The sequence below is a fragment of the Lepisma saccharinum genome, chromosome 19 (genome assembly GCF_977018435.1).
Source record: "Lepisma saccharinum chromosome 19, izLepSacc3.1, whole genome shotgun sequence".
NCBI classification, from domain to species: Eukaryota; Metazoa; Arthropoda; class Insecta; order Zygentoma; family Lepismatidae; genus Lepisma; species Lepisma saccharinum.
This window is the reverse complement of record NC_139247.1, coordinates 61,311,612-61,334,819: the sequence shown is the minus strand read 5'-3', so window position 1 is coordinate 61,334,819 and position 23,208 is coordinate 61,311,612. Positions and strand designations below refer to the sequence as shown.

The 23,208-nt window shown below is 38.9% G+C and overlaps 1 protein-coding gene across 37 annotated transcripts in view; it reads right to left on the bottom strand.

Moving 5' to 3' along the window:
- Tm1 (tropomyosin 1) overlaps window positions 1-23,208 on the bottom strand; it is a 61,652-nt gene that overhangs the window by 18,959 nt on the left and 19,485 nt on the right. For 12 of the 37 annotated variants that reach the window (XM_083140955.1, XM_083140961.1, XM_083140959.1 and 9 more), the window contains exons 3-4: window positions 22,857-22,982; window positions 2,287-2,420 (exon numbers count right to left, since the gene is read on the bottom strand). In XM_083140955.1, coding sequence (XP_082997081.1) covers window positions 2,287-2,420; window positions 22,857-22,982 — 260 coding nt within the window. Of the gene's footprint in view, window positions 1-2,286; window positions 2,421-5,986; window positions 6,269-18,833; window positions 19,435-22,856; window positions 22,983-23,208 lie in introns of those variants that run through there. The other 25 variants (XM_083140941.1, XM_083140944.1, XM_083140945.1 and 22 more) reach the window with 17 other exon arrangements.

The window sequence follows — 23,208 nt, the reverse complement described above, 5'->3', positions numbered from 1 at the left end:
GTGGTAAAATTAAACTTATGTCAATTTAGTAAAATCAGAAATGTACACATGCACTCAGAATAATTTCAGCTTTTAAATAACATACAGATGCATTCTTGATAAAGGTATAATACAGGACAAATGTAATTCTGAAACTGACAATGTGTGATGAAAAATGTGTCTATTATATAATGTTTTGTGTTTGTACATTCAATGAAATTATACAGTTATCATACTAAGCATGAAAGCCACCATTATTTCAGAATTATCAGCAACATATCATATGGTACAGTTAAGACACTTTTGGGTTGTAATGATTAAAAATGAAAGGGATCGTTACAACCCAGAAGTGGCCTTGACTGTACATGTTGTCTACTATTGGTAAAAATTGAGGGGAAAATCCCCTCGTAAATGAAGAAAGTGGTTGGTGGAACAAACAAGCATGAACATAGCAAGTCGGTAAAAAACTTCTCATTTCTATATTCAACATGTTATTGCCATAAACATTCACACTGGCTAACACTAGTTATGACACATTAAAAGGATGTTCACTCATACAAGATTTAAATCTAACAAGATGGAAGTGTAGTACCCCACGCAGGTTTTAAAGATTATACAAAGCTCTAGTATCTTCAGACTTACTCTTCAATAATCACGTTGTTGTATTACAAAGAAGGAGTGCAGCAGTAAGATGCCTGCAATTACAACTCACGCTGAACCCTTTAAAACATTGCATGTCAGTGTAAATAACCAGTTCTATTAGTTCCAATTAAAATTGTTGATATGAAAGATAAGTACTTGACTGTAGTAAAAACTTACTCATAATCCTTGCTCTTGACAATAATAAAAAAAAATAAAACCACAAAGAAAAATACCAGACATTTCACTAACATGTTAAAGCAAGTTTCTTATACTTGAAACACTTGCAATTAAAGTAAGAATTTATCAAAAAAATATGTAGCAATAATAGAATTAAAGGTCAAGACAGTAAGAACAAAAATATTAATTTGATTTTCAGTTAAAATCAAAACTTCACGAGATAACAAACAAACCTAAACAGCCATTATTATTTCATACTGTGAAAAATGAATAATTATGATAAGGAAACAACATAACAAGGAAGGTAAGTCATTCAAAGTACGAATTTTGCATTTCGTCACCGGATTGAAATAGAAAAAACAGATTGATTCACTTATTCATAACATCAAAGCAGGATTGCTGTTTATCCGTATTTTCAGATCGGAGAAAGAAAAAAAAAAGATCACATGGTGAAAACACTGACGCAGTAGAGATCTGTTATTATACTATTCTTTTCTACTTTATACAGGGTCCTTCACATAAAAATGCCCTGATAAAAAAAATTCATAATCAATTTTATTTTCATTCCACAGACAAAACAACTACAGTTGTCAAAAGAGCATAATTCAACTTTCTTTAAGAAGGTTGTTTTGATCCAATACCGTCAGCAAAAGGTAACAATGGCAGACCGGTAACTTTTCGGTTGAAAATAAAAAGAAAGTCTTCACCTGGATATTTGAGTACAAGTCACAGCCCAACAAGAGTTCAGACATGAACTTGTGCATAGGCACCAGATCCAAAACCACGAAGCAGTTTAACAAGATGGGTAATGTACAACGCGACCCTAAACATTGCATGCAATCAATAGTCAGAACACTGGCGCGAGTTGCAGAAGTGATTGAAGTTGTCGTTAACAGTCCACGAAATAAACCTTACGGTGCATATCACTTGAGATTGGGTTATGGGTGACAAAAAGTGTGGCCTATTTTGCAACAATATTTACACATGTTTCCCTGTAAAATCCAGGTGTGTCGGACATTAACAAAAGTTGCAAAACAAAAACGCTATGTCTTCGTAAACAAATTTTTTAACTTGATTGAACAGCAATCCGTAAGGCTGGACAACTTTTGGTGCAGTGACGAAGTTTATTTTCACTTGACAGTTTTAAAGCAAGAAGTATTTAAACAAGCACCAAGGACACTAGACAAACTCAGACTGAATATGGAGCAATGTGCTGCAACATCAACTGTGAACCTCTGAAGAGTTTTTGACAACATGTGATTCGACCACCGAATGCTTTGAACATGTTATGTAAATAAATTTTTAACTATGCTCTTTTGACAACTGTACCTGTCTTGCCTGTGGGATGAAAATAAAATTAATTATAAATTTTTGTTTTTCGGGCATTTTATTCGAAAGACCCTACATGTTGATGTCTTCTGATTAATGATGTTCGTTACACCAAATTTACATGTTTAAGGTAATTTAAACTATATAATCACTACCCACCGTTCAGACTCATCTGCAGCTTGGGATGCTTCTGCCAATTTCTGTGTAGCAGTGGACAACCTCTCCTCTGAACGCTCCAAGTCCTCTTCCAACAACTGGATACGACGGTTGAGGGCAGCCACTTCACTCTCAGCCTGCAAACAAAATTTTCCAGTTAAGAACATTGTAATAAAGAATAACATGTGGCTAGTACTTATGGCATGGTGAAGTGGAAAATACTAAAAAGAAGTTGGAAAGTGTTGAAATTGCATCACTGAAACTGCAGTAAATATTACATAGCTATATACACAAACAAAATGCAGGATTCCCACTCATTTTGCCTCATAACTTTTCCAGGTACTTCAAATAAATTTCCAGGTTACAGTGTAATCCTTTACTGTACTAATGAACATTATATGCTACAAAATAAATCATGATTATTCCATATTGTTGTACACAAAAGAACAAAAAAAACAGTTTCTTATGTAAATTATCTCTCTTAAGCAGCAGCTACGGGAAAACAAATTATTTTTTTAGTCCACAATGTTGGAAATATAAATCATCAATATCAGTTAGTATATTCATGAATGCTCTTGCAATAGGAAAAATAATAATAATGAAGCAGCATTGATTATATAATCCAAATTAATGGAGAAAATTATATATTTAACCAAAACTCAAATAAAATAATGTTGAAACATACACATGCTGATGACTAGTTTCTGATATGAAAAAAAAATATCAAGAGATTTCACGTTCTGGTGCATATACTCCCCCCCCCCCCTGTAGGTTCACCACTTGCAACTCAGGAAATGAACTCATAACATCATATCCTAGAAAACTAACACGCTGACATTAGATAGTACAATTAAAAAAGCATAGGAGTGTTAAAATTTCAATCTCCGGGAAACTTATTTTGGAGCGAATTTACAATATAGAGAAAGTCTCCAATTTTGTTAATTTTCGGTATACTAACTAATTTTGACCTCCTAATCACGAATCTGTAGAAAAAAACCGGGGATCACGTCTGAAAATTTGAAAAAAAAGGCTGATTGAATTTTTTATATATATAGGTGTATATGCGTAGTTTTACGAACAAAAATGTAATCTCCTGTCATTGTGTCCAACCACGCCGTTGTTTCACAAGAAAATGATTTATGATGTTCAATTCTAGTACGATCCCTATTTTTTCGATGAATTTAGGGGTGAAATGAGTGCTAATGGAACCTAACCTAACCTCGTGTGAATGGTTCGTGGGGCTACCCGTGGATGGTTTTTGGTGCTAACAAACAATTTTTCATCAAAATGTACAATTTCCAGACGTGACCCCCGGTTTTTTACAACAGATTCGTGATTAGGAGGCCAAAATTAGTTAGTATACCTAAAATTAACGAAATTGGAGACTTTCTCTATATTGTAAATTCTTACCCTTATTTCTTCAATTTTACAGGAGAAAGTACTTACGGAACTGACTTTCTGTAGACTTTAGAAAGGTTGTGGAATTATTTTCTCCCTTCCTTCAATTTATTTGGCCGGTAAATCATGTATTTTTCGACATTAATGTGTCTCCGATGCACAAAAGCTCTAGCCTCCATTAGCTTCCACTACGCGTATCAGATGTTCCATGCGTTTGATGACGTACCCCCCGGTCAGGTTTGTACATAAATGTGCATCATTTTTGAGTAAGAACTTCCGAAAATGTGACGTGTACAGGATGTGTCGTGAAGTTGCACAGCAATCGTGCAAGAATCATGGAAACATAAAAAAAATCAGAATAGTATGTAATTTTCGGTTATTAAGGTTTGAAACACTGCTTGCGCACTGCAAATCGACAAAACACAAGCACGAAGATCCCTGACGAGTGCACGCCCTATTGTCTGTTACACAAGCGAAGCAAGGAAGACAAATAATGACTCGTAATATGAAAAGTTCACACTATTTTATGGAAAAAGGCATAACTTCACCTAAAGAATCTTCCGCAATGCAGAATAGGTAGTATCAATGCTAAAATTAACTAAATAAACTAGTGAGAGGTGTTCGGGCGATACTACCGAAATTTTAATAAACATACAATAACGCATTCCCAATCTAAAGACTGAACATTATATGGTCATGGGTTTAATAAAAAAAAAAGTATGATGAAAATACCCACTTTTTTAAAAAAATGTCCATACATCCCTATGACCACCTAAAAATCTACTGTGCCCTAATAAAATACTAATTTATTGTCATATATAACACCGACATATTCACGCTTTTTTATCACATTGTGACACTAATATGAATTACAGGACATAGCAAGGTTTATTACAAACCCAGGCAAAGTTAACACAACATCAGCCCCTTCTCTTTACAACATGTTCCTCCTAATCTATTTCGCGCCACGCCCATCATACGTCACTTGTTTGCACTTCCTCTATGGACGCTGATGTTCGCCCTCCTTCCCATCCTCTGAGAACTACAAAATGTACCAAGGACGAAAGTCATCCATTAAGTTTTGACTCGATGACAATGCACGTATACGCACCCTAAATCGAGGGCAAGAGGAAACAAACTGCGTCCAATGCTTTACACGCCCAGTATTGAAAGTGATATAGTAGCAGCAGCATCATTAGGCAACATCCGTTACATGCAAACCAACTTCCTAACGGCCTACGCTTACACTTCCAGACTCGTTGATTCCCACGCACATTCCAGTTTTTTGTCCCTATCATTGGGTGCATATCACGGAGTTCCTAATAAATGAAGTTTTGCACACTTTCGGTTTCGATCGTAGCTTCAGTTTATTTTCAGTGTTAAAATATTTTCGCCCAATACAAGTTATTCTTTAAAAAAAAAAAAAAGTACTTGAATGAAAACAATTCAACTTATTATATTACAATGTTTATTTTGCTGCATACTAGAGCCGGCGACAGTCTTCATTCCGAAAGGAGGTCAAAGAAGGAGAGATTAGTGCAATCACCGAGCTGAGACATCGTCGTGAGTGGTCAACCCACTTTTACTTTCAATGTGAATAATTACTCGCCACCCGCGCACCTTTACGATGACATCTTGGACAAGTTCATAGAAAACAATAAACCGCATCAACAGATGATCCTTCTAAGAGGAAACAATACACTTATTATAAATTTAGGTAAATAAAGAAAAAGAAACTTTCTCGCTCCTTATTCCTTCGCCGCACAAACAAGTAGGAACGTTCACATCGTAATAAAAATTTAATCCGGAAAATGCAGACAAATGTCAACAAATACACTCACCCAGCAATGCTAAATTATGCTATGGGTAATTTCTGGAACACCGTATGAATGTAATCTTTCAACTTTTTTTTTTTTTTTTGGTTCAACCTACGGGCAAAAAATCATTGAACTCCTGTCAGGGCAATGGTGTCGATCCGATTTGATTTGCATGCATCATCGAATTATTATTTGCTAGACTCTCAACATGGTTGTTATTTCGTGTACAATATCAGAAACAACGTGTTAAAATGTTGATACAATCGTTACCTGGAATAGCACATGTTATTTGAATATTCTACGGCTGGTGTCCCACCCAACCGAACTTTCAATCGATCTCGTAAACGTGGTAACTTTCTCACTTAAAACACTGCACTGTAGTGTAAAGAAAAATTTCAAAAACACTAATACCACATAATTTGGTGTGATCTGCACAGATATTCACCCTACAATGGAGCAATAAAACTAATAAGTAAGAGGTATCTTACTTCCTCCCGGCGCATGATCTCCACTTGCAATCTCTTGTGTATTTCTTCGCATTCATCTTTATATTTTTCCATTTCTTCCTTTGTCTGCCTCATCTTCTTCTTTAAAACGTCCAAAAGGGTACCTTGCTGTACATTTGTTGTCATCTTGAAAGTTTATTCACACACACGAACTAGAGACACTAAAACACACTCCGCCCGTAACACACAAGATGGTGGACGCTGTCGGCACGGCAGAGAGAACACTTGCTGGCTGACGACCGAATCACTACTGGCTGCGCCTTGGGAGCAAGGTGTCCTAATAAAGTAGTTCCGTGTTTTAACGTACAGAACGAGCAAGTGTGAGCTCTTGAGGGTGCTTTGTTGTTATTTTAATGTATGAAATGTGTTCTTTTATAATTTCAAAGATGAAAACTTACTAGTAATGATGTGAACTTCAGCAGGTGGGTGTATTCCTGCGCAAGGCTACTTGCAAAATAGCGCTCGCTCTGAAACCTGTTAGCAAACTTGAAGAGCTGGGAGGGGATAAGGGAAATCTAAATGCTGTGTGGAATGCTAAATGATCGTGAGAGGAGATAAGATAAATTTTATTGACAACTCAAGTGTGTATGTGTTGGCGAATATAGAGAAACACATCATCATTCTTGCTAAATTAGCGTAAATGATAATTTATTATTTTGTGTTACTTTTTCTGTTAATACCAGATAAAAATCTTCATTTTTCTAGCTACAAATAAAAATTAGTGCAACAAAGAGGAAATAATATTGAACATATTTGTAACCTAGAGGGCATCTGCAAAATTAAATTTTGGCATTGAAGAACAGAATTAATGGATGACGTAATGGATAAATTTTCCCAGATAAGAGATCTTGGAAGGAAGGGCGTAGGTTTGGTGAAAGCATGAACTTCCGGCTGAACGCGCTCTTAACAAAACTTCCGGATAACAAGTAATCATCGATTGTATTGTCGCCTTTTTTCCCGGAATCATCGTTTTATCAGCTTATAAAGCTACCAATGAATTGATCTCGTACAGTACGTGGAGCATCCTGTCTTTACATTCATGGGCTATTTCATCAGCCCCGTGATATGCTGATCACAAGGTTCCCAAGTTAAAATCCACATTAATGTTTGTATTCTTTCATTTATTTCATCAGTCCAACCGTCGTGATTAAACAAGACAATGGGAGCAGACATAATAAATGAAAAGTAGAACACAATATACAATCAGGCTTGATTTGCGCTTTACTCCGCGTTTCAAGAAATCATTTACTCCTGTTGCCAAAACAGTATATTGATCTTCCATGTCTCGCACGATACAAGAAAGGTTCATACGTCACGCAAGTGATCCAGGTTTGATTCTTGGCAAGTCAGGGATCGTCTGACACTTAACGCGACAACAATGTATACTCACAGTTCAGCATGGGATGTATTTAGCATCAAAGAAGCAATGAAAAGTCCCATAAAAAAATCATTGTTACATTTCTAAAAAATAATATTTCGAATGCAACACGTCTCTTTTCCGTGAATTCCCATCTCGTGACTGAAGACATATCGATCCCAGTTGCCGGTATGGGGTGCAAATGTTCGCGTGGTATGGTAACTTGATCATTAGACTTGAGGAAAATGTATACTGTGTAATCTTTTCGCACAGGCTACATATATTTATTGTCAATCGTAACATATCACCATAGTTTACAGTAGGATTCCTGTACTGGCCAGAAATCAAGCTTAATGAATTTTCGTTAAAACGATAGTGCCGAAAACGGTAACTGCTGTGCACATTTTTATGGATTCTGACACCAATACACTATTTCTGTAATTCACCCGGATTTTTCTCTACATTAGACACTTAAAAAGAAAAAAAGTCCCGTTTGAGACGCAAGTAAATTAGACTATAATGTACAGTTCTAAACAAAGTCGGCCTCCCCGATGGCGTGGCGGTAACGTTGCCGCCTCGTAATCAAGGGGTCCCGAGTTCGATACCCGGTGGGAGCACAAGTGGTTCCGATTCCATTTTAACAGTCCCGATTAGCCTTCCTGTGCATAAAGTGGACTTTAAAACCAAACTCAAATCTGGACAAAGTTAAATATATTCGGAACTTACGATTTGCGCTCGTATCTCCCAAACAATCTTTACGAGACGTGAAGACGCATTGCCCTTTCGGTGTTGCCAATTCTTGTAAGGACATCCACGTGGAAGATACGGTCCGAATTTCTTCGAGAATGACTGGAACTGTATGTGAAGATTTCGCCTAAATTAAAATTGCTCCAATACCTGACTTATTCAGACATACCAAGAGGTTTATTTACAGATAGTGTACATGTGACGATACTTAATGTGTAGAAACTTGTGTTATGAAGATATTTTATATTTCTTTTAATGCATTATTTCGAGGTGAGAGAGGGACGAGACTGAATACGAGACAAGACTGCCAGGGCACCTTCCCTGCTAAGGTTCGAGACAAACATGACAGAGAGAGGTAGTGTTGTTCTCGTTTGTTGGAGACTATGTCGGTTTCGGTACCAGGTCTCGAAAAGGTTAGAACACGAAAAGAGAAAGTGGAGGTAAATAAAAAAGAAGAGAATTCTTCTGCTCACGTAAGAGCTGCTGGGAACAGAAGGCAATAAAAGTTGTTTTTACAACTTCCGATAAGTAGAAACAATGTAAAGGATCTCGCGAACCATCGCTTCATTAATCACCAGGTAACACAGGGGTGGGAAATCCTTCTACATATTTAAGATTAATGGGAAGAAATAATAATTCCATAATTTGTGGCATCGTAAAAGAGAGATTTCTGTCACAAGGAAGTCTTCCAATGGTGACACCTCGCTTCGGTGGGATTCTCAATAAGAGAGAAATGTTACCCTTGGTTGGAAGGGTCATTCGTTCAGGGGTAAAGGTAGTTGGCCTTTTACACGCCAGGATTCTTGGTTTATCTGATTCAGGCTGTTGATAAGGTTAAAGAAGAGTAGCAGGACATTGGCGTAACTGGGAGTGTATAAATCCTAGGTGCTCCAAGTTGATAGCTTCTTATACATGTGACATGAGAAATTCCAATGTCCATTGAGAATTTCCGGGGAGTTGTAAGTCTGGGGGGGGCAAAGACGTATTTAGGGGGATCACCACCCCCAAAAGACTTACCAAGTACAAAAATTAAATAATCAAAATATAATTGTTTAGCATTATAGCATTGTATAATATAATTATAGCATTATATAATCGATGGTTATTAATTTTCCGCTGAACTTATTGGTTGGCAAGGAATTTGCCTCATACGGCTTTGAAGGACAGTTCCAAAGATTTATGCACACTACTACTTATGATAAAATATTATTCAGCAACTTTCGTCAATTGGATTAAACTCCCTTTACGTTGTTCAATAAATATTCAATTCTTTATCCATTTGACATTAATTTCCTTGCCAGGGCAGTTGTTTTTATACAAATTTTGGTGATTTTAACTACATGTACATGTAAGCTAGATAATGAATACGTGCTCTATAGCTATATCTATTCTATTACCATATCTTTAACCACTCGTGAAATAATAACAATAGCTACATTATTAATTAATTTACATATTTCATTAATATTATTTTAATTTATTATTACTGCTACTACTATTATTATTATTATTGAAACACTTCGTCGGACCCCCCTACCCCGAAATGTATTACTAGATACATGCCTGTCTGGGGGTTTGGACCCCATTTACCCCGTTAGTTAACGCATATGAACAACAGTATGGCGATATTTGTTTCCCCATTATGAAAAGAGACGAGGGAAATTTCGCCATAACTACAGAGTAAATTACTAAACTTTCGTGGTACAGTCACGTACACTTCTGGGTTGTAATGATCCCATTGAAAGTCAATGGGATTGTTGCAACCCAGAAGTGCCAGTGACTGTACATACAACAATCCTTGGAGAGCCAAGGCAATCCATGGTCAGCGTATAGAGTCCCATCGCTGCTGTTTTCTGGCTTTCTAAGCAGGAGCCCCGATACACAGCAGAAAATAATTATTTATATGTACTAAAATATATATTTTTTAAAAAATTTATATAAGAAACATTCACTGTTCATGTACGACCAACGGACCGAGGCGACACGATGTCTGCACTGAGGAAACGACTCAGTCCAAGCTACACGGGAGCGACAAGCGACAGCTTGTCGTGTCACTTCCGTTCGAAAGTTTGCATTAACTATTGGGGGTTCATTTCTAGGTGGACCGTGTAGCTTGTCGCTTGAGTTGGTTCTTTTTCTCATGTCGGCTCGGTCTGTTGATCGAGCATGCGCGGTGAATGCTTTCCTACACACTGGATGGGACCAGAGTCGGTTGCCACCTGTTGCTTTGGTCTGAAAGCTCGGTAAAACATGAATAAACAAAACGACACACAAGAGAAACTATATAAGAAAGAGTAAAAGTTTACTCTCCAAGCTCAACCTGTTGAAAATCCTTTTTTCGACGAGTATTATTCTAATGTTAGCTCATTTTACTCAATTTCATTTCCTAATATAATATTTTAGTATCGATAGAGTATTATTGCTAATGATACAATACATGAATGCATATATTATGCTTGCATTTATATTTTTCATATTTTACGCCACAGCTAAGCGTGGCGTTAAGGATAACTGATGATTATGCGCAATGGCGGGGACACACGACTGTGCCCAAGTCGGGACTCAAACGTGGAACGTTTGGTGGGGAGGATATGAGTCAAGCGCTCAACGTGTGCGATCACAAAGACGGCGAACTGCTGTTCATAAAAGCATTCTTATGCCCTGAATTGCCAGTATATGAGACAAATGACTCGTGACTGATGACGTAAGCAAGGAATTTGAAAAATAGCCTTTTATATTTCTCGAACAATAACATCCTACATCTTGGTCATCAGCTTGGCCTCATGACCAGTCCTCATTTGATAACCTCTAGCTAACAAGAGCGCTTTTGTTTTGTTTTTGAAACACCGCTTACTCTCTGTCGCGCATGTATAACAGTCTTGGATATAAGTGCTTACGCTCCAAGGACGTTGTGTTGCTTCTCGCCTCGTATTTTCCACTTCAAGTTCACTCCAAAGATCAGAACGACAAAACAAAAATGTTTATCACCAGTTCGTTCGGCATTTTCACAAACAGGTCTGTGCTGCTTCAAGTCTGAAGCTAGACAAGATAAACAATCATATTTAAAATGTTGAACCACGGCCTTAAACGCCATGACTGAGAAAACAAAGAAAAATAAGATGTATGAAACGCCATTATACAAAGCATATAAAAACGAACATAGATTCAACAGGCCTTTTTCCACTAGGGCTACTTGGTTTAGATTACAGTTCGTTAGTAGAGATATGGTAGAAAACATTTATATAGTACATGGCCTCCATTTCTTCAACAACAGTTAATACATAACAATACATTCTGGATTTTTAGATTTTATCTAACGACTCCAGCAATATTATGCATTTCTGAGGTATCCATAAGTCATACGATATAAACTTCATTTGCACTCTTAAGGTGTCCCGGGTTCGATATCTGATGGAGTGGTTCGGATCCCACTTTAAACTGTAGGTTCAGTGCCGATAAGCCTTACTGTGCATAAAGTGGACTTAAAACACCAAACCAGTCAGTCAGTGATTTGCACTCTTAAGAATGAAACTGTCTCAGTGAAGTACATTGTGAATTCGTCTCGAGCTCGTGGATTCGAGTCCTGAACAGTGGAAAGCTGTTCAACTGTGTTTTGATTGAATTCAATTGTTGTTGAAAGTCTACTTTATGCACAGATAGGCTAATCGGGACTGGACCTACAGTTTAAAGTGAGATCCGAACCACTGTGCAATGCGCCTTTACCGGATATCGAACCCGGAAACCCTTGATTACAAGGCGACGACTTTACCACTACGCCGTCAGGGAGGGACCAGTTTGTCTATGGGAGGGACACTATGTTTTGTTTGTTCATCAATTTCATCTAAGCATCAGACATCTTCATCGTTGTGATGAACCACATAATCCCAAAACAAAACCGAGCCCAAGTTTATACTTGCTTAGGTAGCTGCAGTAGTTTGTCAACAATCGACATGAGTGACAAACAACAGAGTCGGAATGAAAGAAATATTAATTACTAACGCAATAGTGTAAGTGGACAACGCTGTTTGGCATTTGTCAAAGTCAACCAGAAGCTCCAAAAGCTTATTAAGGAATGCACAAATAACAACTGAGTAAATTAAACATGGTGTAACATTTCAGGTGTCTACAGTAGAGACATGTTTAACACTTACCTGACGCCCTGATTTTGATGCGGTGTGAACGAAAGCTCATCAGATACTTGTCCGCTTAGCTTCCTGCTCCTGGTCACCCAAGCGACAACATAACCTTTTTTAAGAAGCGTGGAGACCGTAAGAGTCGCTCACGCAAGGACAAATAAAGATCTTATAATGCCCTACGGTATACCATTTGGGAGGGAGTCGTTCGTTTCGCTTATAAAGCAAGGAAGGGTTTTGTTTCTTCTTGGCTCGACAGTTTGTGTAGTCTTAGCTATTTTTATTAAATAAATAAAGCTCTTGTAATTAGAAGACACAATTCCAAGGGTTGAAAGGTAAATGTGTGTGTAAAGGGTGAAATACTCTGGGTAATTTTCCGGTTCATGCGTTATATACTCCACAATTACGAAAAATCCTTCCAAAACGTATACTTCCTTGTCTCACAATCAAGGACGCAGCTATGCTCATGAGTTTGAGGGGGGAGGGCAAATACATTTGAATTTGTTTTAAGTCTACTTTGTGCACAGAGAGACTAATCGGGACCTACAGTTTACAGTGGGATCAAAACTATTATGTGCCGAACCACTTGATTACAAGTCGACGACGCCACCACTCCACCATTATCAATATTACTAGTATTTAGTAATGATTCGATGTGAGGTCACCGCAATAGAAACATCTCTATAAATGCATGCTCCAATCAAATATTTCAGAAAAATGCCAATAAAAGGGAAAATACTGAGTAGTGTTTTCTTAAAGGAAAGGTAGGTCACCGTTTTTAGCCTGTTTGTACTATTTTGTCCACGTTTCCTGCAACCGTTATCTGAGCATTCCCTCGCAATCCCGACACACCATTGCTAATTTCATTCTAGAACAACTCAGTCTTGTAACCAGTGGCATGCCCAAGGGGTCAAAAGCAGGGAAAGTTGGGGAAAATGAGGGCTGACTAATAAAAATAGTAAGACGTAACCCATCCCTTTCGAAATTCTTGGGCACGCCACTGCTTGCAACTATGTGCTGGTGAGAATAAAGACAAATTCTCATCATTGGTTTAGAATGCTGAATAAATTTGAGGCGTATACTTCTCATCTGTTGAAAGCTTGCTCGTGAGGAGCAGTGAGGATCTATTTTCGATTCTGAAGCAAGGATTATAAAAGAAAGAAGAGCAAAAATAAAAAAATAAAAAACTGCAACTTTACATGACAGGCAGCCATCTGTTCATAGCCTTGGGAAAGGCACCTGCCACATGACAAGCCATCCCAAGCCGTCTGCAATAAGACATTTCCGACGAGTCACGAACATCAAGGAACAGACATGTCTAGTCTACCTTCGTTCTTTTCTTTTAAGTTTCCGTGCGTGATGTTTGGAAAAATGAATGGAAAGAGAGAACACTGCACTATGCATAATATCGATGCAGTGAACTGCCTCCAGGGTCCACAATTAGTTGTAGAAACTGGAACTGCAAGTATTTTCTCTCCAACAACCGAGAGAATAGAGGGGAATGTTTAGAGGCGACTACAGATATAAAGCTTCTTCCAAAACCGTCTTCTTGAAGACAGTGCTGAGGGAAGACTATTTGGTCCGTAAAAAGTTATTCTTTCCTGGAAAAGTTCAATCGCTGGTGGAGGCACATTTTGTACACCCAACAGCGAAAGAAACCGTAGGTGAATTGTCCACCACCATTTTCATTTGGTCTGAATTACACAATGTGATGGCAATGAATTGAAATAAAGATGTCAATAAGCAGAGAACACTGTCTGCTTCGAACAAACATAGTTTCATTCCTTAAAACAACACAGGATGTAGAATTTAAAAAAAGGAAAATGAAAATAGCGGTGGACAATTTGCTTACCATTACGTTAGCCGTTGACTGTATTGGCTCGGATAGTACTATAAAATGTTGGTCCAGTCCCGATTAGCACTGAGGTTGTTTATTTCAGTAAAACGATAGGGCAGACCAAGCATATTCAACTAATCCCCGCACAATTCGACAGCTGATGGTCAAAATTAAACTCTCTGTGGTCAAGACATTGACTCAAACAATACAGAGGGTGCACTGGAAACCTTAGGCACTTTCAGCGCTTCTACATCACGGATACTTCTTCTGGGTTGTTTGAGTTTCTTTTAAGTCCACTTTATGCACATAAAGGCTAATCGGGACTGGACCTACAGTTTAAAGTGGGATCCGAGCCACTATGTGCCTCCACCGAGTATCAAACCCAAAACCCCTTCATTACAAGGTGACGACGTTACCACTACACCATCAGAAAGATACTTCTGGGTTGTAACAACCCCATTGACTTTTAATGGGATTATTACAACCCAGAAATGTCCGTGACTGTACAAAAGCATATTTGTCCATAAAGTTGCGTTAGTTTTCGAACATTGTATTATTATTAATAATAAAATAAAGTTTCTCTTTTTTATATAAAATTAAGCATATCCGAGACTAATTGTACAGTAAATAAGAAAAGCAAAAAGACAATCAAGAACGTGTATGTGCAAACAAAATCACCAATACCGCGGTTCATATACACAACTATACTGAACTCCCATGATGGCTTGAGTTTTGTTTGCTTCGCTATCGAAATAATTCCATTCGTACACGCCAGTTTCGTTTCCCGCAAAGAGGAGTAAAATAGGGAACGCGCCATTTCCAATGAAAAGGCCTCTGCTTTTGCGAGCGCATGTGTGGTATGTGGCGGAAGTGTATTCTGCCGTTGGCCTTCTACACCAGGAAGGGAGATGCTACTCAAACCGTACAGGATACGCCAGCTACTCTTTTGTTTTTCAATGGCGGATTCAGGAGTGGTTAAAATCAAGGACAATGAATCTTTCTTCTCTTTCTAAATGTAAATTTAGATGTAGTATGTTATGGAATGTTTGATCACGTGGTACAGATGCGATGAGATTGTACATTTTTCCTTCATTCTTTGTATTTTGGGGGTAAAGGGTAACTCGGAAGGCACCCAAATGTCACAACCTCTCTTCCACGCAGTACATCTTGGATTGCATTTTGCAGATTAGGGAGCGACGGTCTCTTACCGGCATTCATCATCTTCGCGATTTGCCCAATGGCAAAAAAAGCGAAGTAAAATAAACTTTCACGTGAATCAATATCGAGGTAAGGTAAAGGTAAAGTTCCCCGTGCATATAGCACCGTGCCATGAAGGCACATTTAGAGGATGTGGGGGGTACACGGTCCCACACATTCTCGATCTCGGCCATTTTGGAGGTGATGTGATCAGTACCACGCTCCGTCCGCCGTTACCCCAGTTGCCCACTGATTTGAGGCTGGGTGAGCCCCAGAGCCGCTTTATGCTAGGACAAGACCGTAAAATTTCCGACCTTAGATCATTCATACCGGGAATCGGATCCGGGTCTCCTGTGTTGCAGTCAGACATCCTATCGACTAGACCACGTCACATCAAACATGCAGAATAAACTTAAAATTAATTTCCAATAAAACTTGTCTATTACCTATATAATTCACTGATAGGTCCACACTCCAAAGCTTACACGAAAACGCCATTTTGTTCAAATATAATTTTTTAAAAGTGTATTTTTAATCCAAAAATGTGCTGCGAATGTGAATTAAACAAATGATGAATTCATGAAGAAGGAACAGTTATGCAATAAATTTGAGAAAACTGTGGAAAAAATAAGTATGTATACTGAAAAGTGTACTCTAGTTCGTCACACGTGATGAGTCTTTACGAGGAAACACGTAGTTCGTGACATGTACTTTTGTCTACCGCAATGCAGAGACAATGTCACGTCCATGGTCTGATTAGCAAACTTATTGTATCGCAATTTCCTTGTGATTCGATGCTTTGAGTGCAACTGAATCTCTTACAACTTGGCTATCGACTTCCTGAATAGTAGAAGCCTCTGTTTGACGTGAGCTTAAGAAACAAATTGACTAATCGTGGACTGTAATGTAACCTGATTGCAAAACAATAGTGCTAACTCTTCGTGAATAATGGTAGCATTCATGGGCGTACTTGGGCCAAACTTTGGGGGGGGGGGGCAGAATCTAACATAGGGCTTAACTTGGAGAGGGCTGGGAGGGGGATTTTTTCCATCACATGACAATAGAGCGCAGGACTAGTTTGCTATATAACTGCTACATTTGAAAAATCATAAAAATTACTCATTGTTCCTCGGGCCCCAGGAGTTTAACAAAAATACTCTTAACTTGTAACTTTTAATAAAGCTGTCCCCTTGTCCCCACAAGTTGGGCCTACGGTAGCAACCAGTGTTGTATTTGGAATGTTTCCAGTGAGGGGGAAGCGTTCTAATAACTAAGCTTGAAGCACCGTGATAGAAGAATCAAAAATTTTCTGGCAGAGGGGATATGCAGAAACCAGAGAGGGGAAAATCCCCCTTTATCCCCCCCTTCAAAAAGTTCCAAAGGGGGTCAAAATTTACACGTCAGTGTGCCAGAAGAGATACAAACTGAGAACTGCAGAAACCACACACACAGAGAAAAAGAGGAGAAATATAATGACGAAATGTAAAGAGGAAAAAGAGAGAAAGAAACAAAAAGAAGGGAAATACTACGAAAGCGATACCGAGAGAAGAGAAAGAAATAAGAGAGAATAAAGAAGAAAACAAGACAGGAAAGGGATGAGAAAACATAAGAACGGCAACGTTTCACCTCCTATAGTGACATGGCGCGCTACACAAGCCTACATTCGATTGATGAAATCTTCAAGTACACATGTCGCTTCGGTGTGAAATCGCACTTAAATCTGCATTTCTATTGTTTTATGTAAACAGTAATTTATCTACAAATACACATACTTCAAAAACGCCACAACCTAAAAATTTTCATAAAAGCCTAACTTATGGTCATTTTTGCACTAAATTCACCCCCCCTTGGTTTGAAATTTGTGGATAACATCGGTATGTAAACCAGGAGCGTATATTCTAGGCTCGCTAGGCTACCTGCGAAGCCTGAAGTCTAGAGAATAAAATACAGGAGAAAAATCGATCAGAAATTGAAAATAATATTAGCTAATTCATATCAGTGAGACGATAATGCTGATTCTGGAGTTGGTAACCTGATTTCCTATGAGTTGGTAACCTGATTTTCTATGAATTGGCAACCTGATTTCCTATGAGTTGGCAACCTGATTTCTTATGAGTTGACAACCTGTTTCTCATGAGTTGGCAACCTGATTTCATATGAGTTGGTAACCTGATTTCTTATGAGCTGGCAACCTGATTTCTTAGGAGTTGGTAAATTCATTTCTATCCATAGCCTAGGACCAGTGACATAGTGAGATAGCCCATATATTGGATTCAGTATACGCCACTGATGTAAACAATTGTATGAAAGCATGACGCGTGTCAGCTTTATTACTGTATAGATTAGCACTTTTGCCCTCCTTGTGGATCCGCGCCTGTTGCCAGCTGTCCGCATATATCGACGGTTTGTTCAGAATTTTCCGTTTGGGGGTAGGTGCAAATTTGAAGCCAAAATAACCATAATCTGGACTTTTGTGAAAAGTTTTAGATGAGGAAATTTGTGGGAAGTCGATAAATCATGGTTGCAATGGGCAACCCTTTCTGAAGGCACCCAGAAGGCGTCCGTGTGTTTGTGATTGTCCTTTCATCAATTTCATCACATCACCATTCATCCGCATCTCCGCGATTAGCAAAAAGTGGCAGAAAATCGAAGTAAAACAAAGCAAATCAATCAATGATTCCAAAACAAAGTTATTTTGATCCTACAATGCCATTGTACCCAAGAAATTACCTTAGTTTTTAAATTGATGAGTTTGCTTTTTGCTTTATGCGCTGAATGGACAACCTACAGGTTACAGTAGGATCCGAACCACTACGTGCCTTCACCGGTTACCAAACCCGGGACACCTTGATTACAAGGCAACGAATTTACCACTACACCATCGGGGAGGGGCTTACAAATGTTGAATAACTTTACGTTATTGGACGTTTCGTTTTTATCCACCAGGCTATTATTTATGCTGTGTCCCTTTGCGGGTTGAGGAGCGGAGTGACGCCACAGACTGATTTCGTCCACTCTCAAAAATAACGTCACATTACGATTACGCACTGCCTTAAGTACAGCCCCAATCAGCTACTCCTCCCACTCTGTTCTTAAATTGATGATGCTTGTCTCGCACAGGTCAAAGTTCAGTCCGTATTTATGACGGCAAGAAAGGACCAGACCGCTTAACTTAGCTCCCTTTAATGGCGGGTACGAACAAAGCTCAATGCCCTTGAATTTCCTAACGGAGCCTGGGAATCTTTCTCCGGGCTTGATTTAGTTCGTGTGAAACACAAAACCCACCCTCGCTTTACGCAAAATTACATACTTTGATTCATTTGCTCATCCGTCCATCACATGCTCAGGCATGCGTCGACAACCGGTTTCCCAGCTTGGGACCTCCCTTTCCCCACGCACTCAATGCTAAACAGGCCACACCCCGGACGTGACGACATGGCCCTCGTCCCGCCCACGAGTCATGTGAACTGTGGACAAACTTTCTGTAAACAGTTAGAAAACAGCTGATCGGAAGAGAGAGATAGAAGGGAAGGGAGATTAAAACATGGTGGTACTAACCCTTTTCAGCTGAGTGTTCATAATATTGTGCAGTTCATTCTTGATAATATTAAACTTCATCATAGTGTCCGAACTGAACATAGAGGAACCGAAAGCTAATCCCGGATAGTCCGCACATCGTCTACGCCTCCTGGTTTCGCGTTCGGCAATCACTTCAGTCCTTTCACTAGTGCACCTTAGTTTCGCAAGTTCGGCTGTTTCGGGGTCGTTTTCTTCGTCGCTGTTGTTGTGACCGGCGGTCATCGCTTCGCCTTCCTTAGCTGCACCTTCGCACTCGGCACTTGAGACACTCGCGGTCTGCTGTTGCTGAGTTCCCGACGCGCTTGGACAAGTTCGATTCCTAGACACAACTTTACGTCTCGTCTTCCTTTCGGAACTTCTAACAACACTGCCCGACACTTGGCCGTCCTGGCCGGCCGCCTCCTTGCCGTCCTCGACGGAAGCCAGTCCGCGTTCATCTCTGGAGACTGTCGATTTAATTTCCGTCTTCGAAACCGCACGCTTCGATGTACCGTCAGCCATCACTCCTCTGCCATGTTTGTGAAGGTCTGAGGACCGCGAGCGCCTTCAAGCGGCGGCGCGTGCAAGCTCTGTCGACTGGCCCGTGAAAACCTCGTGCCTGCGTTAGGGTTCATGGGAACTCGTCCAACATATACGTAAGCACAGGCACTACATTTCCCTCCCCCTAAGTAATTTTATAGCGTTTTATTAAAAGTTTACATCGAAGCAAACCTCAGTTTCTTTTTATTAAACATAAATAAAATGCATGCGCATAGATTGACCTTCGACTTTTCTTATCAGCACATTCGTGTTTTCGTCTGGCGGCTGTTAATGGCCTGCAGTGTTACTAAATCCGTTCCTCAGATTACCACAGAAAGACAACTAAACAGTTGTGTGCATATATTATACTAATTCCTTCTAAACGCCTAGACAGTTCGATTAGAAACACTTTTCCGCACGATTCAAAGAATAACATGATCAACGAGCTCCGTCACATTGCAAAAAAACTTCGCAGCTTGCAACACTGATCTCGCAGACTATAGGAACGCAGCGAGTGTGGCAAGATCTCCGTTCCGTCCCGAACGGTGCACCAGGCGTGCTCCATATTTGGTGCCAGCCTAGATGATCGGTTCCTATATTTATACCGCTCCTGCAAGGTCCAAATTTAGACGGATTCGGTTACAGCAAACCGAACGGTTCCTTTTCCCTCTTTCTGCCCTGTGCTTATTGCGTCAAATACTTTTTCCGAACCTTTGCTGTAGAGATATGCGCGCTATTTGGCCCCCTTTTTTTTCACACGTTTGCTCATAGCCATAACATATTAACACACATAGGATATGGCATATATTTAGCTGTTGGTGTCCGATTTTTAGATCAAAGTATGTTCTGGATACGTGTTCTAATTTCTCTTCTATTATTAATTTTGATACGCCCTCAATTATTATTTCTCATCTTCTCGCCAAGAAACAAGGAAGAGAAGTTAGGTTTATGAAAGCAAGATACTAATCCTTTCTTGGTCATTGTCATTTTCCCTCCTCCATCACTCGTTTTTTTTTAATCCAGTTAAAAATGTCATATTTCTCCATTGCCAATAGAGGACGCTTACTGAACGGAATTGTTTGAACCATATGCTATACAGTAACACGCAATAGTACATTCTTGTACACTTTATATGAAATGTGACTTTAAAATAATATAAACTTTTGGATGATATAAAAGCAGACTGTGAAATAAAAAAGGCTGGGAACCTTAGGTAAAGTGTACACAAGCATGAATATAAGGAGGATACGAAAATAGCCCTTTGAGCCTCAGTATCAGCTCCTAATTTCCCGAGCCCGGTTTTAGCTTTGAATTACTTATTTAGCAGAATTTATTTACGTAATTCAGTATCAAAATATTATTTTCTTCTGTAATGTATGTAATTTGACAGAAAAAAAAAATATTTTGATACTGAATTACATAAATAATGGAAAGCTAAAACCGGGTTCGAGAAATTAGGAGCTAAATGCAGGGGCCTTGCTTTCATAGTCTACGACTTAATCCAAGGTACATGTTCCATGAAAGTTCAAAATTCAAAAAGAAATATATTTACATAAACTTTATCATTAAAATGTTCTAACTTTCGAAGATTTTCTTGAACCAGACGTAAAAGTTGGCAACAAAATATATTTACTGTGCATTTCAGTAAGAAATATTAAAAAAAATAAACAAAACAGTTGTGTGTGATAGTCACTCATGTAGTGTATCAAGTGGAAAGTCTCCCCGATTCTGAACAATACAGACAAACTTCAGGAGGTGATTCCGACAAAGAACAAAAAAGTCCATATGAACATGTCCGGAAATGGATGTGTTCCACGATAGATGGCACTACCCGTCGTCATGCCGGGAGTCCCTTGCAAGAGCATAACATGCGGAAAGAAATGCATTCGATGGGCTATTTTCGCAAACTGACCAAAATTCACGTTTCCAGTAACTCAAACTTTAGGCAATAGTGCATCAATCAGGTTAGCTATGAAATATCTGTTAATACTTGAAAAACAGTCATCTCTTTTATGCTGTTTGGATGACAGCAGAAATTGATGCTCTTACACCGTTATTAATTTCTCCAGTCAAGTATTTATAGTGAAGATTGGAGGGTGTCGAGTCGACGATATTTCAGGAAACTCACTGAAGTTTACTGCAATCTTACTTCGAACAGATTGTAAGGAGATCGAGCTATGGATGTGATAAATGAGCGCTGTTGTACTACATACATTTGCAATGTGGCAACAGTGTCTGTACTTCCGTTGTCAACCACTTGACGATTGCGCCTATAGTATTCGCATTCCATTCGGACACGTAGCTTTCCTTTGGAAAATATCTCACGTTTGGCGTTACAGCGAATCGCAAGAACGTCATCCATACTACATGCCATTTAGGATAAAACCACGTCTGCATTTCAATCACTTGCCTTGAAGTTCCTACAAGGTTAAAAGTGAATTCAGCCTGGCAATGGCGTACGCAGGTAGGCTTTACTTGATTTTCAAGGGGTCAGTCTGTTGTAAAGTTGAATAGTAATAATAATAAGTTACAATACGAATTCATAATAAATTATTATTTTTTATTTATTATGGGGAAGCCTTCTACTCCATACTAGATGAGTGAATATCTGGTATTTCCTGTATTATATCACATTCCATACCGTCAATACACTGAATATATTGAAATGCATTATAGAATTATATACATTTACCCACTTCGTTGAAAAGTTAGAATTTATGAAGAAAATCTAGTCATAAAAATCATGCTGTGTGATCTATTACTTTCTTTTGGAATTTTGAGAACTCATGGAGCCATTTGTTTTTTGGATAAATTAGCAGAATGTAAAGATCTAACTTTGTTCCTACACTCAGTTCTTCAACCTAATTTAAATTTTGCTTTTGATTATTCCGTTAAAATATTAATTAACTGAACATAATTTCTGTTATAAGAATAATAAGCTTTCTGACTTTTTGTAATTTGAAAATGAACGAGGCTAATTTCCAGAGGAGTCGACCGCATAGATGCATGCAGGTAAAGGTAGCAAAGTGCAGGAAAAACTGAAAAAAAGAAGTTATACGCCCTCTTACGATCACATCACATACTACGATTTTTTTTCTCCTGAGAACTCTGAGGTTGACTTGCGGAAGGAAAAAAGTAGTGCAATTTCGCCCCTTCGGAATTTAATTATGTATTCGTCGTGTAATATTCATTTTCCTATCAACTGTTTCTGAAATAAACGTTTATACTCTGTTCTAGGAGTCTCTGGAGCAAGCAAACGAAAATAAATCCTCCGCGCTAGTAGTGACTCGAGAGGACTCGAATAATGAACGCGGCTGCAGCTACCAGCCGTTTCCAGCAGCGCGCACTGCTTTGCTCCACAGACTTCTGGGACGTAGTATAGGTAGAATGGAAACTTTCGACCTGAAAATAAGCTCTTTTCATCTGCTGCATCAAAAATTAGCTTAAACAATTAAAACTCCTTAAATTATGGTGAGTACTCACGTTCTGGAGATTCTTGTCCTTCTCCTCAAGCTTGGTGTTGACGGCCATCAGCTGTTCCTGTGTCTGGTCAAGCTCGTTCTCAATGGTCTGGATCTTCTTCTGCAGAGAGCGGGCCTCCTCCTCGGCCTGTGAGAAGAGAACAGAAATTGTATGAAAATATCAATACACTTACTACCACACCGCTGGGTTGACCCACTGTAATTCAAGGAAAAATGCTGAATTATTTTCCCCTTCTCCCTTTTATTTGTAACTTGCTTTACTTGCATCTTTCTTTATTTCTCCACCTCTCTCTCTCTCGATTCCTTGATATTCTCTGCTCCCCTCTCTCTGTGTCGCTTCTCTGTCTCCCTCT